The 19,165-nt window shown below is 38.7% G+C and overlaps 1 protein-coding gene across 3 annotated transcripts in view; it reads right to left on the bottom strand.

The window, feature by feature from the left end:
* Positions 1-2,211: 2,211 nt before the first annotated feature.
* The window catches only part of BCL11B (BCL11 transcription factor B), a 96,612-nt gene continuing 79,658 nt past the window's right edge, over positions 2,212-19,165 (bottom strand). For 2 of the 3 annotated variants that reach the window (XM_071557557.1, XM_071557558.1), the window contains one exon: positions 6,516-9,570. In XM_071557557.1, coding sequence (XP_071413658.1) covers positions 7,559-9,570 — 2,012 coding nt within the window. In that variant the 3' untranslated portion in view covers positions 6,516-7,558. Of the gene's footprint in view, positions 4,682-6,515; positions 9,571-19,165 lie in introns of those variants that run through there. The other variant, XM_071557559.1, reaches the window with a different exon arrangement.

Raw genomic sequence — 19,165 nt, 5'->3', positions numbered from 1 at the left:
ATTGGTCTGTTCACAAGCCTTTCATTTTGAGTGTTCAGTGTTGAAGCTGTTTTAATTGGACATATAGATCACATGGCATCGTTCTGTCCTTTGGGAGGGTAAATGTAACTCTTATCTCCACTTTTTGGTGGAAAAATCTCAATTGTAATCTTACAGTTCAATGGCCACTGCTATTCTGTGGCATGTTCTCATAATTTATGTAAGTTTTATGTATGTAAAACCACTAAGCCAGATTCAAGTTCGTGGAATACTTACGTAAAACAGGAGTAAATGCATTGATTCCAAAGGAGTAATATAGTGAACAATCAGTGTGAAGAATATGGACCTTGAGAAATTAAATCACCTATGTCATAGTTTTTCATTACAATAATTACAACACTGAGTTTAAGTACATCTCCTTTCATACCAAAGTTTGAATTCCATTGGTTTCATTTGGATTTCATAAAGATTTTTAAGCCCTTTTCCTTTACTAATTATAATGAAGTTCTTGGATTACAAAAGGATGTGTGAAACAGGAGTATCCAACCCAAGGATGTCACAGAGACTCATTTGGATTTAGTTGTTTGCAGCTTTACTTGTGATTTCTCACATTTTCTCTGTAAAAAGGGCCTAATTCTACTTTTTCCCCCATGCCAGCCTGTGTGAGTAATCAGGGCTCTGACAGCAGACAAGCTCTAGCAGACCCAGTTAGTGATGAGTTAAGGCATTAAAAATTCCAGAAGGTCCATGCTTCTCCTTTCCCAGCAGATACCACCTCCCTTAGCAGGGGCAGTAAACAGAGTCCCCTTGTACCTCCAAACTCTCCTGGCCACAAGGCACAATGCACAGCAGTGGCTGCTGCTGCTGCTAAATCTTCTAACACCACATCAACATCTGCAGGGCCTGCAGTGCCTTTACAGCTGACAAAATGACAGAGCAGTGTAAAGCTCTGCTAGAGTGAAGTCATGTTTATGGGGTGTCAAAAACACCCCATTCAAATGCAAACTGTACAAAATTTAGAAGTAAAATGTAACAGCCTTTACAGCTCACTGCAAAAGGCCTCCAAAAGAACATGGCATTTGGGAAATTATAGTGTGAACTATTGCCCAATATAATTGTCAGCGTTGGGTTCTGATTTCATTTTCACTGGTTTTTCATGAGTGCAACTTTTCAAAGCCTGTAACTTTTATATCACTCTGAAGCCTTGATCCAACAAAGCACTTAGACACATACCTAAATTTAGATTGTAGATTCACGGAGCCTAAGATCAGGAAGGGACCATCTGTAGGAGCTCTTCTGTAGCACAAACCACTTAGCTTCCTCTCCTGACTTCTGAGTTGAGCCAAATACTTTAAAGTCCAGGAGCAGTTCCTTTGAAATGAATTTCAATTACCCGCCTGCTTTGAATCACAAGCCTGTTACATGGTTTGTTGGACCAGGGCCTCCAGGAAATCAGAATCTGGTCTGCAACACTCCAAACCTTTCCTATGCTTTCCAATAATGGTTTGAATAACAATTCTTCTATTTAAGATTTCCATGCATTAGCTAACAGGTTGGCTTGATAAAGAGCATGAGGATAGCGAAATGCCTGTAGCTGTCAGCTCTTATCCTCGGACTGCAAATTGTGCCAAATTCTGCCTTTAACTGTGCATGCCTTTGTCCCTAGCTGAGGAGGAGGAGCAGATCTTTAGCTGCAGTTATATTTTGGTGCTTCCACATAATACAGTCTGTGGCCCAAATTGAGGTCCTCGTTGAATTGGTAAGTGTTCTCCCTATTTGCATGCAAGAAGCAGAGCACATTAACAAACTGAAGTGCATACACCATAGAGCTAAGTTTATGAAAAGGGATGGAAAGAAACATAAGAGCCAAGCACTTCTTACCGCCTTCTGGACACTGAGCTAATGGCCCCAAACATAACATAATTTCATATGAGAAATGTGACTGTTTCAAGCATTTTTCTACCACCTTGTCTCAAGACTCCTACTCAGAAAATACCTTCCATTATATTTAAGTCAAAGGGATGTGAAAAGGACTTGAGCATCTGCTTAGCAGATAGGTTCTCACATATCCTCCCCAAACAAGAATTCTCTCCTGATTGACTCCCATGAGAACTGACAGAAAATATGGCATGAGCTCTATTGTCTGTACTGAAGCTTCAACTCCTCACTCCTTTCTTTTTTCCCCTTCCCATCCCTCAATTTCAAAAAACCAGGAAAGACAAGATTTGGAGATCAAGTCAAATGTCCAATTTATTTTTATAACTTGAAACTGGAACAAACGTTGTTTTGAACGAGCGTACAAATGAAATGGTAGACACATGCTGAACTCAACATTGTGACAATAAGGGGAAAAAAAGAGGCCAAAAATCTTGTACAGAGAATAAAAGGAACAATAAATATTTCACTAAGCCATATTGAAATGACCTCCAGCCATCTCAACATTTTATCCATAATAAAAAAAAAGTGCTCTTGTTTTTTAAACAGAGCACAAATACCAAGCAATAATAAATAGTTCCAAACTTGTAGTAAAAGACAAAACCTCCAAGTAAACAACAAAAGCTCATACAATAAGTAATAGAAAAAGGTAATAAAAATATTTTGCCTTGCCGGTACAAATGCAAACAACTTAAATCAATGTTACTTTGCTTTGCAGTTCTAAAATACAAAGAGCACCATAAAAATGAGTTTGCCTGTGATAAACAAAACCTTGGACTGTCTTTCACATAGGACTGGGATGAAATGCTGGTTTTTTGACCCTTTCCTTAGAAATTGGTATTTTTCTTTCTAAAACCACATTCCACGACCTGTCCTGCTGCCAAGGAGTCAACTGGGAGTTTTGCTCTGGACTACAAAGGAAGCAGGACTAGACACAATGGAAATACTAAGTTCAACTAACCTTAAAAAATATTGAAAAACTACTGAAAGTGTGGAAAGAATTATGACAGCATTCTAGCTATGTCCATGTTACATTGTGCTTGTGGCCTAGTAAACTACAGCTCTTCCAAGTTAGAAGATAAGGAAGGCCATGTCAGTATCACTAGAGTCTGCAGAAACACAATCCTTGTGCTTTTGGGTAACATTGTTAGTTTCAGTGATCTAAGTCACAAAATTAGACAACTGCTGGTGTTAAGATATCCTGGATCATTAAAAACAACACGGAAATTTGAGCTCCTAAGCAACTTACACTAAAATGAAATGTGAAATTCTTTCTTAAATTATTTGTGGGTTGAAAATGTGCCATTAACTTCTGGTCTTCATTGCACCATTGCAAGTCCAAGAGATTTTTCTGAGTTCTGTGACGTGACTCTGGATTTATATGAATGCCAGAGATCTGAATTTACACCAAAAAGGGAAAATGTGCCTTTAAGGAACCACATTCCAACCTCAATTACGCTGGAGTAACCCAGGACTAAGAGTTATGAGTAATTCCTGATTTATATCACTTTAATTGAGATCCAGAATTTGTCCAGAAGTCTTAAGTGTACACTGTTCAAGCCAGGAAGGCATATATCTGATAGGTAGCTGGACCGAATTATCCTTACTGTCACACCCATGCCTCTCCAATTGCTCCAGTGGTTCTGCACTGATGAAAGCAGCAGAAGATTCTGGCATGGCAATATATTTTTTTGTTGTTGTCTTTAAGTTTCACCGCCATTTCCTGCAAGACCGCTGAGCATTTTCTCCTTCTCCCCTTCACTAAAGCATAAGTGACTCTTCTGCCACCTCTCTTCCCCTCGACCCAAACAGGAGAGAGTGTGAGAGAGAGAAGAAGAACTGCAAAGAGAGAAATCAAAAGGTACAGGATTTCATCCCAGTCCCTCAAACATTCAGAAATTTACGGAATGTACAATTAGAAGTGAACAGCAGCAAAGCAGCTAATAACATGGACTGGCAAGACCTGTACATGGAGTCAGTCCTGTTCTGACAGGGAAGAGGAGGACTGTGCCTGGACTAATTTTACTTCAACTCAATTACAGCTGCACCAACAGCAGACCATTTTATGTCAAAGTGGATACAACAGCTCTCACTTTTTGCTATAAAAAGACTCTTCCAGAGGGCGGTAGCAGGGTGTGAGGACCAGTGAGTGGGGGCTGGCCAGGAGAAGGAAGATGTGTTGGACATCTCCTTGTTTGGAAGGAGGGGAAGAAATCTCCTCTCTCTTTCTCTCTAAAATCTGCAGGGAAGCTGTGGGATGTCACCCCAGACACCTTTCCGGGAACGGAATCTCACTTCACACAAACAGGAAATAACCATCTAGCCTGGTTCAACCATACCTGGTAAGACCTTGATGCAAGGGGTCCAGGCAGCTTTGAAGTTATTTAGAGCCCTGTGGGAACAGCACTTTTTTGTAGGCCATTTCTGACAAAAAAAATATATATACAACTAAAATTATTTGTGAACAACAGCAACAACAACAAAATTTAAAATAAAAAAGCACTTAATTATTTTGTTTTGTTTCTTTTACTCAAAGGTCGTCTAACAACCCCCTTTTTTCCTGTACAATAAGGACTTCACATACAAATTTTTTTTTTATTTTTGCAATATTTTATCCTGCCAAATTAAAAAAATATATTATGGCAGCCTGTTTGTTTGTTTTTATTTTTATTTCCAAATTCACTAACAAAAAAGTACATTAAATCCCTTTAAAAGGACAAGCGTACAGTTAAAAAATTACAAGCTTCAGTAAAAATACAGCAAGTGCCTACATCATATGAATCAACCAATATCAATATCCATTCCAGAAGGGGAAGGGGGGGGGGGGGGAAGGGGAGAAAAAAAGAGAAAAATAGGTACAGGTCAGAAACGTGATTTTTTTTTCTGCAAAGCAATAACAATATTAAGCACTTTTTTCTACATACTTTTTCTACGTGGTGTAGCAATCACCTTTTAATCCCCGAATACGAGATTCTATACATTTTTTGAAATAAAAATTCAACACCCAAGGCAGAAAAAAATTTACTAAAACTCAAGACTTTACAGTTACAGTGACAAGAACAAATTTATAGACCCACCATTTAAATTTTACTGCAACATTTTCAAGGAAAAAAGAAAATTTTTTTTTTCTTTCTGGTTTTGTAAAATGCCCAGGCATTCTCCATTATTACAAATACTGGTCCACTTTTACAGTAATCAAGAAATTTTAATATATATAATATATACTAAAACCCCATCACCAAAAGAAAACAATATACACATGGCCATTATGGCATTTTTTTAATAACCTATTAAGCAAACTTTGAAAAAAAAAAGATTGCTCAAACACACATACACACAATTTCTTTTTTACCCTTGTATGTATTCAATACTGTAAACGTATTTTAAGACAGAGTGCACTAAATTTAACTTTTAAAAAAAATTAGCCGTTGTTCCTGAATTGATTTTTCTCATTCAATGATAGCAACTTGTGTGTCATTTGAGTTTTAATTCAGCAGTAAATCATTTCCATTCCATTTCCTAAGCAGCGTTGTCCTGAAAAAAAAAAAAGGCTGAGAATAATTCAGCTAATGTATGTCCGAAGTTGTGCTGGGTATACATCTTCATGTGATTGGGTCTTATGGCATTTTCATGTCCACTATGTTCAACCAGTAATTTTTTTAAGTAAATGTGGCTTTTTTTCTAAAGAATGTACTTTCCTTGTTTTACTTTTTTTTTTAAAAGTCTTTCCATTTCACAAAAACATTTTGCATTTGTCTCAAGAGACTCAAATAGGAAGATCAGTTTTCAAGGCACTCACATCAAATTGAATGGCAGTAGAAAAACTGTCCAATAAATTATTTTTATTTATTTTTCTTTATAGTGCCAGTATTGTGAATGCCATGCTTAGCAACACTGACACTTAATCTCAGCTGTTCCCTTACAGTTTAACCCACCTTTGGGCCAAGTAGAATATGATGTAATTTCTTGTTGAGAAGCCATTTTTCTCTTAACCACAAACAAAAGCTTTAAAGTGCGGGTCAACACAATTAAAATCTCTAACCATAATTGTCTACTGTTTGCTAATATTAGTTGTAAAAGGCTTTAAAACATTTGGACTTTGGAAGCAGAGCAGGTGCATTTTTCTCTGCTTTACGTTTTGTCTGTCGTAATGCTTTTGTCTGAATGCAATTCCATTCTGTTCCTAATTAAGTCAAGAGAAAAAATCTTACCAACTTTAGTAGGAGCAGAATCTTGCCAAGACAGCTAAATCAACCAGGATTTATTTTTCTCTTCCTTATAATAACATCACTGTACATCATATAAGTTAGTTCTAATATTTCTATTCATAAACAAAATGCCTGTTAGTTGAGGCTTTTCTTTGACAAAATCACACTTTCCTATCTTCTAGTAATTAACTACAGCAAATACGGACTAAAGTAGATGTCCTGAATTCAAATTTTATGATTTTGTGGTTTAAAAAAAAAAAAAGAAAGAAGAAAGAAAGAAAAGAAAGAAAAGAAAGAAAAGAAAGAAAAGAAAAGAAAGAAAGAAAGAAAGAAAGAAAGAAAGAAAGAAAGAAAGAAAGAAAGAAAGAAAGAAAGAAAGAAAGAAAGAAAGAAAGAAAGAAAGAAAGAAAGAAAGAAAGAAAGAAAGAAAGAAAGAAAGAAAGAAAGAAAGAAAGAAAGAAAGAAAGAAAGAAAGAAAGAAAAAGATGGTATTTGGCTCCTCTGAGGTTTGAAAATAATATTACAATGCTCAAGACGTATTTTTGTTGTCTCTGGGAAGAGTCACAGGAGGGGCAGAGGGAGGGAAAAACACTACAAAAAGTGACGAACTGACACCATTATGTTGCCATAGCTTTTAACAAGAACAAAATACCAGAAAGTAATTCACAATTAAGAATATTTCTGGGTTTTGATTTTAGCTGCCTTCTGCACCTATGTCTTTTTTGCTGCCATAACTTTAGTGCTGAAATATACCTAGAAAAGGCCTCTATCATCAGCGACATTGTCAGTGCTACGTATTTGATCCAATTTCAGAAGAAAGTGCTAATTTTTAAAGATTGTTATCCGCTGTACAGTTTTGTTTTCCCTAACCTTCAAGGTTATTTAAGAAGAGGGAAGAAAAATAAAAAGAAAGGAAGAAAAAAAAACAAAAAGATTTCAGTTTGCATGCTGGCTTCTTCACAAGAAATTACACAGACTTAGCTTAAATTTCAACAAAGCAGCGGCCCAAAAATTATAATTTTAAAAGATATGTTTCTCCCTTACAATGCAAGTAATCTCAGGCTACGACTGGGTAAAATTAAAAAGAGATACCCAACAAAATTTTAAAAGAAATTTAAACAGAATAAAAAAAAGTACCTGCACATGCCAAAAAATTACAAAAACCCAATAAATACAGAAATTATTGCACAGTTAAAAGGCTCCACAATTTTTACTGCCTTAATCAACCCTCGGGTTTAATAGAACTTTGTAGACACAGGTTATATTTAAGTGCCAAAGTCTGGCACATACCATAGTTATGCTAAGTTATGTTTACGGAGGCAAGTTAGGTCATCTTTTCTCAGTTGGCAATAGTTAAACTGTACAAATAAAATGTTACCTAGACCCCTGAAATTTAACCTAGCGGAGATGGGGGTGGGGAGTGGGATGGGGGGGCCTTAGCTTCTTTCTGCCTGCTCAATTTTGACGTCATTTGTCAGCAAATGTTCTCCATGCCACTTTTTCATGTGTTTCTCCAGGGTGCTGTAAACACTGAAGGGCATCTGGCAAATGTCGCAGCGGTAGACCTCCTTCCCTATCTGGCCATGCGTTTTCATATGGCGCGTCAGCTTACTGCTCTGGGCACATGCATAGTTGCAGAGCTCGCATTTGTAAGGCCGCTCTCCAGTGTGGCTCCGACGGTGTACCGTCAAATTGCTGCAGTTCTTAAAGACCTTGCCACAGTACTCACATGTATCGCTCCTACGCCCCTCCTTCGAACTGGGTCGCCCAGGGCCGGGTCCACTGATGTGGGGGGTGCTGCCTCCACTTGCTGTGCCACTGCGCCCTGAGAGCCCCCCATCCAGCATGTCCCCCGGCGGAGTGGAGAAACGCAGGCTCCCATTCTCCGACGAGTGCTCGGAAGAGGTTGCAAAGGGGGATTGTCGGGAGTCTGTGAATCCAAGGAACGGATCCTTCATGAAGTGCCGCGATGCTGCATACCCTACCAGCCACTGGGAGTAAACGTTTTCAGAAGGTATTATCGTTGCTGGTGGCAAGTCCAAATCTTTCTCTACCTTTATTCTTTTAGAGGAATTGTTTAAACTGGGGCTCGTGATAGGTGTTGGCTTACGGGGGAACAAGTTTGGGAAGGGTTCACCAGGGCCAAAGTTTCTTCCATTGACCGTACCTTCCTCAGTGCGGTCCAGCTCTCCTACCACTGAGTCTTCATCACCCGGATCTCTCTGACAGAGGTCTCGAGGACACAAGTCTCGCTGGTCAGAGGACCTTTTCATGAAGCTACTCCTCTTCTGTTTTTCAGCTAACATGTCATTATATTGCTGAATGGCACCTAGACTTACATTCTCGATGACTTTTCCCAGGACAAGAGATTTCTCATCCGGCAGCGACTTGGAGCCATTTTCTCGGTTACGACTCAGCTCTGAGTCCATACTGAAGCTTGACTCTGGCCGGCTCTCATTTTCGAGTTCCTCTTCCTCCTCCTCCTCCTCTTCCTCTTCTTCATTGTCATGGCCCAGGGAAGGATCGCTCTCATTCCTGAAATCTGCCTCACTGGATTTCAGTCCCTCTCCAGTGAGCTCACTTGTGCCTGGCTCAGGGGAACTAGTGGTGGACAGTCCATCATCTGACCTGCCTGTCATGGAGCCAGCTTTATGCATATGTGTTTTCATGTGGCGTTTGAGCTTGCTGGCCTGGGAGCAAGCATGGTCACAGAGCTGACACTTGTAGGGCTTTTCTCCTGTGTGACTGCGCCGGTGCACAATAAGGTTACTCTGGAACTTGAATGTTTTCCCACAAAATTCACAGGACTTGCTCTTGGCCTGAGGCTGGGGAGGCGTAGTGCTGCTGGGGGGCATGGGGGGCAGTGGTGGGGTGCTCAAAAAAGGTGATTTAGGACTTGGCTGGAAAGGATTCAGCAGGCGATGCATAGGGTTGGTGCGACTGGGTGAGACTGGCGGAGGGGTGGAACTGTTTCCTGCCAGCTCTCGAAGCCTTCTGGAGAAATCCATCGCTGGGGACTCAATTGCCATGGGGTTTAAACGCATAACTCTGTCAAAGGCACTGGGATGCTGGGCAACTAACCCCATTTCTTCGGCACTAAGGCGATGTGGATCCAGATGATGACGAGGTGGTGGGCTGAACAGCGGAGGCGTGTTTGGGAGCCGACCCTCACCAAAGCCAGGGTGTTCACGCAAGATGGGTCCTGTCATCCGCAAAAGATTAAAAGGGTTGTTGTCTCCAAGAAAATTCATCAGCGGGGACTGTGCAACAGTCTCTGGTCCCAGAGGAGGAGGGATGGTGATGCGTGGAGTGAGGGAACTGTTTGAAGGGCTTGTTTCCAGGTAGATGCGGAATCCATGTGTGTTCTGGGCATGCTGAAGCAAGAACCAAGCGCTATTAAAAGGCTGCTTGCATGTTGTGCAAATATAGCTTGAAGGCTCATCTTTACCTATAAAAGAAAAAACAGAAAGAACACTTAAAAAATAATATAGCAGAGAACATTTAAATACAGTTGGCATGCACTTTATTTTGCTAACACATTTCCTTCTTGGCACTTCTGAAAGAAGGATTTAATTGCAAAGTATTGACTGACATAAATTGTTGAACAGCACATTTACTCACCACACTTATTCACCTAACATGTATGACAAATATCACACATACGCATTTGGGCTATATACGTTTACATCCTCTAACTTGCAAATAAAACCTTCCTTGATGACGTGTAAGGATTCAAATCCTTTCACATGTTTATTCCACAAAACGAAATTTATTTCATGGGATTTATGACTACGGTCGAAAACCCAAGAAAATGCAGTGTGGTAGGTTATACAAGGCACCTGCAAGGAGCTTCAGTGTCATTTTCGTTCTTTCATTTTATATACTTCATGCAGCAGTCCCCTGAGATCTTGCTGAATTTAATTTATACATGCTTCAGTCGTGCCAGCACTTCCATTTTAAAATACTATGTAGGTATTTAGCCACGCAAGTCCTATTCAAGTCAACAGGAGCTTGGAAAACATACCCCTGCAGAAACCACTCTGACATTCTTTTTGCCAAAACACCAAGAAGCCACTCAAATGAAACATCCGGTAATCAAAGCCGACAGCACAGCTGCAATTAACAGTAACAAATGTCGGGCCGTGCTTGAACTGGGTCCCAAGAATTTCTGAGCCTGAGCCTGCCCTCCAATGCAGAAACACTCACCAGAGCCAAATACATTGTTCTGTTTGCTTTTCCAGCCTCTTTGAACGACTGCATAAAGGTGGAAAGCATTCCTTTAACCTTGATTCAGCTTTACATAAAGGACAGGTGTGGACAAGTCTGCACCACAGTCATAATTTTGCTAGTTAGAAAATTCCGGTCCTGGACACAATATAAACTATATGCTATCTTCAAAAGGCACTTTCCTCCTATTCCCCTTCTTTTTTCAATGTCTCTGCAAGACTCTGATAAATTCATAAATATGTGTCAACTTGAAAATCATGGTCCAGTATTTGTTTTGTTGTTTGTTATTAAATAAGGGGGAGGTTTCCTGAAAAAACAACTACCTATTTTGGTAAATCTAAAATAAATTTCTTGCTTGTTTCTTTGTTTGCTAGCACATAGTTCAGCTAGCAACAGCCCCACTGCACCTAAAGGCATTAAATTTCCTTAAAGTTCAATACCTGAACCAAGCTTCCTCCCTGAATCGCGGGAGGATTCAGGACCTGAGCCCACACAAGGACCAGAGAAACACCTAATTCAGCCCCTCCACAGGAGCTCAGATCCAAAGATGCACTGCATAGACCCGTTGTAAATAGGGAGGCTGCCACTCACAAAAGCCTGTTTCATGAGCTTGAACATGAAAGAGTTTATAATGTGAACAGAATTGTATTATCAAAACTGCCTTGTAAAGAGGAATGACTCATAGAAGACAAAAAAAAATTAAACTCAGGCACATCAGGAGAAGCGGGATTGCTGCTGACTGAATTCCCCTCTTCTGGTTGTTGTGGGAACAGCTGCTGCTAATAAAACCTACAAAACCTTAGACAAGGAGGCTAGCAGATTATCTGCCTACCTATCAGCCTGTCAAGTTTATCTGTTCTTATCACCCAATATACATCCATAACAGCATAAAGAAAAAAGCATGTATCAGATTGAGACTTATTTACAAAGATTGGTGATAAATGTGGTGCAACTCCTCATGCTCCTATTGATTTAGTGGGGCTATTGCTCTGGATAGCAGCTTCAAACCACGATTTCAGGGAAGCTGTGTCTTCATAGCCAAGAAAAGATGTATACAATACAGTGGGCATTTGTTCCTGGCTGACATGGCCCCTTTGCCCCGACCCTGCATACTCTGTCTGTACAGGACAGATGCAGTTCCTTCAATTAATCTCTAACAATCGCTGTCAGAAAAAAAAACTCAAAACACAAGTTTGGGAACTACACTCAGCTTGGAAAAAGTGCCTGTAACTGCAACTGACATTAATGAAAGCCACATACAAACATGGAAAGGAACCGATACATTATCCCTTAAAAATCTACTCAGCACTGAGGCAGTTTGGAAGTTTTATGTCAGCTTTGCAGCCAAAGCAACAGTAAATGTTCCCATTATTACTTCAAATATTTAAATTTCTGTTTCTTACAGAAATATGATGAAAATGTCTAGACCTTTAACTTTTCTTGCACAGTAACATGTGTAGTATAAAAAGTGACAGAAATCACTGAAGCAGACTAAAGTATATAACATACTCTGTCAAAATCTTTTTTAAACAATATGTTTTACCTCAGCTCACCCTAGAATAGATTTTAATAAAGCTCCTTCTGAAGTGTGATCTAATAGCAAATGAAGTGCAGAATCTTACAAGGTCGTATATCTTCAAATTAAAGAGTGCTTTGCACCCTTCACCTTCACTTTATCCACTCTAATTAATCGATTTATTAGCCACAGCTGTTCGATTCTTTCATTTTTAAAGTCACAGCATGCATTCTTTTTTCTTGTGTTTTTTTTCCTTTAAAAAAATAAAATGTGTGAGTGTCTGTGTGTGTGCATGCTTTCTCTTTACTTGGTTCAAGAACTGACAGGAGGAAGAAAGCAGCTGTGTATTAGATGACAACAACGGCAACATGTTTACTTCAGCAAAGGCACATATGTAAGAAGAAGAAATTCCTGAGCAGGCTGAGGTTCAAGGCCAATATAAAACTGAAATGGCTGATTAAAAAAATTACCCTCAAAATGGCAGCTGGCTGGATGCTTGCTATTACATGTTACATAGAATTAAAATATTTTGGTTTGTTTTGTTCTCCAAAATTTCACCTCCATGAAAATCAAGAGAGGAAAGTAAATCCCCTCCTTTTTAGTTTTTTTTCAAACACCAAATTAGTGCTATTAGTGATCTAAGATTTACAAGCTAGCAATTGTAAGTCTTGTTTTGTTTAGCTTTTCTGCTCCTTAACACTCCTCTTCAGGAGACTCCAAAACAACAGTAAAATTGACTGCAGGCTAGCTGGCTACTAGTCTCTGAGTGCTTCATGAATGTTCGTGTGTGCATGACTGCATATATGACCATTCTTTTTTTTTTTTAAACTTTCACAACCCTCAAAGACTATCCCCAGACTCTCTGTTTTGTTGGGTTTTTTGTGGTTTTTTTTTAAAGTTAATTTCCATACTATCACTTCATGGTTATCTTGCATAAAAGTTGCCCTGAGCAGTGTAGATGTTCACTTTTAAGAACAGAACAATGTCACAAAGTCTTTGAAGACCTACTCTGAACATTTTATATTCAAAAACTTGCTAAATATTTTAAACATGCTCAGAAACAACCATGTATTGCTCAAGAATGATACTCATATTTAATAATGCAGTATACCTACACTTTAGAACTCTTTGTTATAGGGCTACTTTTGATATATGGCTACCTTAATCCCTTGCCACCTGCACTGAAGTCTGTCTAAATACCCACTTTATGACAACTAGCTATATAGTCTTTGCCATATGCAGTCTTTATCACTTTAGCATGTGCTTGACGTTGAGCATGTGAGTAATCAACATCAGTGAAACAAGCATAGGCCGAAGTGCTCTGTTAGATAGTGATGAAATTATTCATGTGCTTAGAGTTAAATACATGCCAAGACTTCATTAATACTGTTCAATGAATTGGATATAGTTTCAATCCTACAGTCTGTAACTGGGCATGAATGTTGGGGCTGATAGCTCAAGGATAATTCTTTATCTTTACAGCAGTTAGTAGATATGGTGTATCTACCATACAGACATGAGACATCCAGGTCACAACTCCTGAGCAATCAATTGTAGCTTCATGGCTGCAGTAAAGCCAAATACTGCTACATTCAGACATGAGAAGTTTGGTGGGCTGAATCCTACTGAGACACAGGTGTATAGGTTTAGAAATACTGATTTGAAGGCTAGGAACGATTGTGAAATTAAAGAATGAGCGGACTGGGATAAACCATAAGATGTGCCATTGTCCAGTTCCTGGTCCAAGGGATCACAGAATCACAGAAGGGTTCAGGTTAGAATGGACTTTTAAAGTTCCAACTCCCCTGCAATGGGCAGGGACATCTTCCACTAGACCAGGTCGCTCAGAACTCCAGCCTGGCCTTGAACACTTCCATGGATGGGGCATACACAACTTCTCTGGATAATCTCTTCCAGTGCCTCATTACCCTCACAGTAAAGAATTTTTTCCTGATATCTAATCTAAACATACTCTCTTTTAGCCTGAACCCCTTTTCCTGTCTCTACATGCCCATATCTATGCATCTATTCATATCTATGGCAAATGCTCCATTATCCCACTTCAAAGGCCACCAATTGGAGATTCTACAACCTTTCCAAAGTCTACCTCATTCCTCCTCTCTTTTACCATATGAAGGTCCCCCAAGTGCCTAATCTAAATCTTTCTTCCTGCAATTTAAGATAGCAATATATTGTCCTACCTACGCGTATATGGAAAGCACAGGAAACAATTCAGTCTGCACCTCATTCACAGATATGAACCAACTCAGAGATTTGCAGCTGAACTACTTCAAGTCTTTAGCACCCCCTTCTCCTATTTTGATTTGGAAATGTCAAGTGAGAGAGAATTCAGTTTGTATTGGAGTAGTCTGTGGCCATGGTTGACTTTCAGTACTAAAAAATGGCTTCCTTCTTTCCAATTCATATTGCTAAGTTCCACTCCCAACCATTAGATCTTGCTACACTTTTATCTGGGAGATTAAATATCTCTCTAGTGTCTTCTCCCAAAGCAGGTAATTATAAACTATGAACTTATTGAACACTCTTGCCTTTTCTGCACATTATGACAAAAGATGGTCTTTTCCAGAAATATTAAAATGTGTTCCCTCCATTACTGCATGACAGATGATGTTCCATTCAAAATGTCAAAGCAATAATGAGCTTTTTTCTCTTTCATGAACAGCACAAAACAAAGCTAAATTCAGATCCTGCTTCCCAAATTCTGCCCTTACAGGGGTCAGTGAGAAAAGACAGGTCAGTTTGCCTGATCAGACCAAGCGTAGCCTGGGTCTGCAGACATCCATCCTACTGCACCAGGCAGCCTGAATCCCTCACTTATCTGTCCTCTGCAGTTTGACTTCTATCATTTAGTGATACGCAGATTTTCCTTGCCCAGTTAGTACATGACTTTTTATATACCCTGAATGCTGAGTGCCTTTGCCCTAGAGATAAATTTTTCCCTCAAAATATCCTGTTATTCTGGATACCATCAAACAATAATCAGTGTGAGATAAGAACTGTTGAGAATTCATTATTTTCTGCTGAGTTACAGTGGCATCCAGTGCCTTATGAATCCTCCCCTCAGCATGCCTGAATAATTCCATTAGCTGTAACAGAGAATGAACTCCCCCTCTTTTAATCACTCACCCATAACCCCTGCCAGGACTATGGTGAGGACTTGCAGTCAAGTCCACATAACCACTGCTGTTCTTTACCTCTAGCAATACTTTCCAGATAATAATTCTGCTTCCCTTTTACAAAGTTACAACAGTAGCTATAAAAAAGTTAAGGAATTTTAATGCTGGTTTACTGCACCTTTAGTTCAGAAAAAGTAGAAACTCGCAAGCATTAAAGAAAGGACACCTTTTAATGTAGCACTCAGGAACAGACTCAGGTTCCTACAATCTTTTCACCAATATTATTCTCTTCTCCACCACTCAATTTTTAATGAATATTTAAATAATTACTCCTTGTTATTATGATGGTTACTTTAATAATACCAATAAAGGTAGCGTGGATACTCCATAAAAAAACACACCTTTAATTGAATTATTATTAAATTAAAATGCCATAATTGAGAACATGAGTTTAACAAGTCTCCTTATAAGACCAGCTGACATTAAAGAGAAGGGCATTAAATACTGGAAAGATTTAGTGTTGTATAGTGAAAAAAAATAAATTGCTATACATGGTTTGACAGATCACCCAGACAAGGGCCAAATGCTTTACAGGTGTCTGCAGAATGGATCTGCTGTGTAAACCAAATTGCTTCATACTCGGTGCTTTATTGGGTATGCAAAAATATCTCTAATACAGGTATTTCTGCTAAGAGGTTTTATAAGTCATATTATCACTTTAAATTACCCAAGTGAGCAAGAAAGTTTCCTTACATATGTTTGTCATAGAATAAACATGTGCTGAGCACACACAATATCAAGATTTTTACCACTCCTGAACACTCTGGGCTGTTTGGAAGTGCTGCTACCTCCATTTCAGAAGAACTGCCAGTCTCAAAAAAAAAGTGGTGTGGATCACCAATGCCAGTCCAATGCCAGTCAGTAGTTTTAAATACCAAACTCAAAGGAAACCATATCTCTTTACACTTCTCTTCATCATAATTTTGTTTTGATGGCAACAAGTGCTGAGGATGAAAAATAAGCACAACTTCTCTATCCATATCCAGAGCTAAGACAGTGCATCCATCACGGCACTCATCTAAAGAAAGGGCTCAAGAGAGTCTTGCAGCACATTCTGCAAAGGGTGATAGGGGCTATCACTACCAGTTCATAAAGTTAGCAACAACTCATAGATAAAGCTGGTGTTTTATGACTTAGCAAGTCATCTGCAGTCTTACAACCTACACACCTCCAATTCCACACTCAGATAAACAGCCACTGTCTCTTGTAAACCTCAGTCAACCTGAAGCGCATCTCAGTCAAGAAGAGATGAAAGTTTAGGTGTAAGAGCCCAAGCGTGAGGGGCGGCGCAGCCTATCATCATCTGGAAATGGGGAATCTCAGGATGAGGTCAGTGAAAGGAAAAGATGTGAAAGAGAAACAAAAATTAAATGTTTTTAAGAAATGGATGGAAAAATAAGAGTGTCTGAAAAGGAAGTGACTGAGACGTTGCTTCTCAGTAACAGAATCCTGTTTCCTTCCATATAAGACCCTGTTCTCTTTTCCTACCTTGACTCTTGATAGCCTATCTCCTCCAGTGCCATCTTCAAAGAGAAGCAAAATCACGACTTCGTGCAATATTCTTCTCCCACACACTGCCTGTATGTTTTACAGCTTTTCCCATCCTGTTTCTACCTTGACTGGTGAGACTGCAAGTTCTCCACAGAGATTATGCAAGAAGCTTTATGCCAAGAAAACCTACGCAACCCACAAGACCTCTCACTCCTAGCACTAATTTTGATTAGTGATGCAAACATTCTTGAGAGCATTTTCTGCCTGTTGGAAAATATTTGCAGTAGCACTGGTTGACATCAATATCAAAATATATTAATATTACACTACTATTAGCAATTTAATACTAATTCTTTCTGTGCTAAAGTCAACTGTCATCTCTGGTTTGGGTGGATTAAGTGCTGCTCCACTTTTGGGAGACTATTTTATTTTCTGAAGTGGTGTTCTTTTTCTATTAGACAGTACTGCAAATCATCTGTTTAGCATTCTTGTAATAATAAGTATCTGTTTTTTGAAATGAACTATTTTATTAAATGAATGGAAAACCAAACAGATACATTACCATTCACATAGCTGAGAAGTCAGACTGCCATGCTGTCTATCTACGGCCAATCCTTTCAGAATTCCAAGAACAAAGAGCATAAATCCTAGAAAGTCTTAGAGATATCAACTTGATACACCTCACCAAACTCTGATTTTAATTACTCTGCTATGAATTCAAAGTAGTTGTGATAATCACCAATGCAGACTTTGATTTTTTCCAGATAAATAATACAAGGTTGACACTAACAAGGGATCTTAACTAGACTTAAATGAATATACCAAGTTGTGATTTATTCTTTTTTCATTAATCTTCCCCCAGAAGCATATTGTATGTTTTCTCTGTCATTTATAGTTACAAAAAAGAAGGAGGCTGAAGGCAGACTACAGCCATGCATAACACAAACAGATGCTTCCTGCTTCTTAATGGACACAGGCGACCTTTGGCTGAAGATGCAGCTTGTGTTCAATGGTCTCATTTTCCTTGAGACTTAATCATACCTCAGATCTGTACTGCCAGATTCGCATAAATGAGCCAAATGCACAGCTTAGTTTAATTTCTGGTGCATTACAAAATCACATTATATTTTTAGGTATAAAATGTCAATAGGCATTTTGGGCAACTTCTTTCTGGATGTCCAATTTCTCATTCCTTAAAAGAGCTTCTGGCTTCCTGGAAGTTAAGTTCAGCCTATAGAAGTAGGAGAATGTTTTTTCTTAGTGCAGAAAAAGAAGGAAAATTGCATAGCAAAAGTTGGAACTCATGACACAGAGACTTTGACCCAGAAGCACTATTTAAATAGAAGATAAAAAATATGTTTGTCATCTCTGAACACCTTCTCCTAATTGGTGTTAAATCTAAAATACAAAGGCAATTTATAAAGCAGAGAAAGGGAGAAGTGTGAAAAGTGAGGAACACACAGGAAAATCAATATTAAAAGATCAATAGTGAATGAGTTAACTTTTAAATTAGCCCTTTGTGATACAACAGTTTCAACTGACTCCACCTTTAGCATCTAAATAGCTTTGTGTCTTTTAGATAGTTTCTCTGAACCTAAGGCATCAGCTAGCAGACTGAAAAGATGCTTTACAAACCTGATGTATAAAATAGTGAAAACTATCAGTGAAAATGAGGAATGAAATACAGGGGGGCAACATACCCAATCATGAGATTAAAAGACCATAAAAGACCATAGGACTACCAATGGCCAGTGGTTTAATATATAGGATCCCATTTACAGCACTCATGAAAAACCCCTGTACTGCTCAAGGACACTTTTTTAAGCCTTTTCTTTACATAAGGTATTCAAATGCATTTGAAGTAACGTCAGTCTTTTCTACAACATATGAAATATGCCAGCAGCTTCCCTTTAAATCGATTTCCTGTAACCAGCTTTGTTTGAAAAACTGGCAAGTGCTGGAGTATTTTTTTTTCCCACAGACTTTTCTAAGGTGCCATTTTCTCATCTTACAATCAAGAATTCTCAGTAATCTGAATAGGAACTAAAAGAAAGATACATAAAGGAAATTGTCCATGTCATATAATGGAAAAATAAAGAGTAAATTAGGAAACAATAAAAGAAGCGAAAGGGAGAAACTAAATTTTCCTGTCTTTTTTTCCTCAGGAGTACTTCAGTTTGTTTTACTGCAACTATTTCTTAAGGGTATTAGGTGCCTATTCATATTTGGTAAATGAAATAGCATTTTTGTTTTAATTCATTGCTTCTTTAACAAATGCTAACTCCCATCTCTGCTTCTTTAAATCCACAAAATCTCCATGTTCAAGCCTAAGAAGTATTGTAAAGGCTGTAAATCTTGTTTTAATGGAATGTACATTTAGCTATGAGGAGATAATTGACGTTATGGAGGGCCTAGATGCTGAATTATATAGGTTATCTAATACAAAGGGGACTCATTACCGAAGCACTACAAACAAGTAGTAATATATGTATATTGTTCTGAGTGGCGTTATAGCAAAAGTGTTCAGGTCTGCAGGGATTTATAAAACACAAGAAAACAGCAGACAAGCACTTGTAAATTTGTCTCATTTGTCTCTGAAGTTAAAGGTTATT

Source organism: Pithys albifrons, chromosome 6 (assembly GCF_047495875.1).
Source record: "Pithys albifrons albifrons isolate INPA30051 chromosome 6, PitAlb_v1, whole genome shotgun sequence".
Classification (NCBI taxonomy): Eukaryota; Metazoa; Chordata; class Aves; order Passeriformes; family Thamnophilidae; genus Pithys; species Pithys albifrons.
The sequence above is the reverse complement of the archived record's forward strand: the minus strand, read 5'-3'. Positions and strand labels throughout refer to the sequence as shown.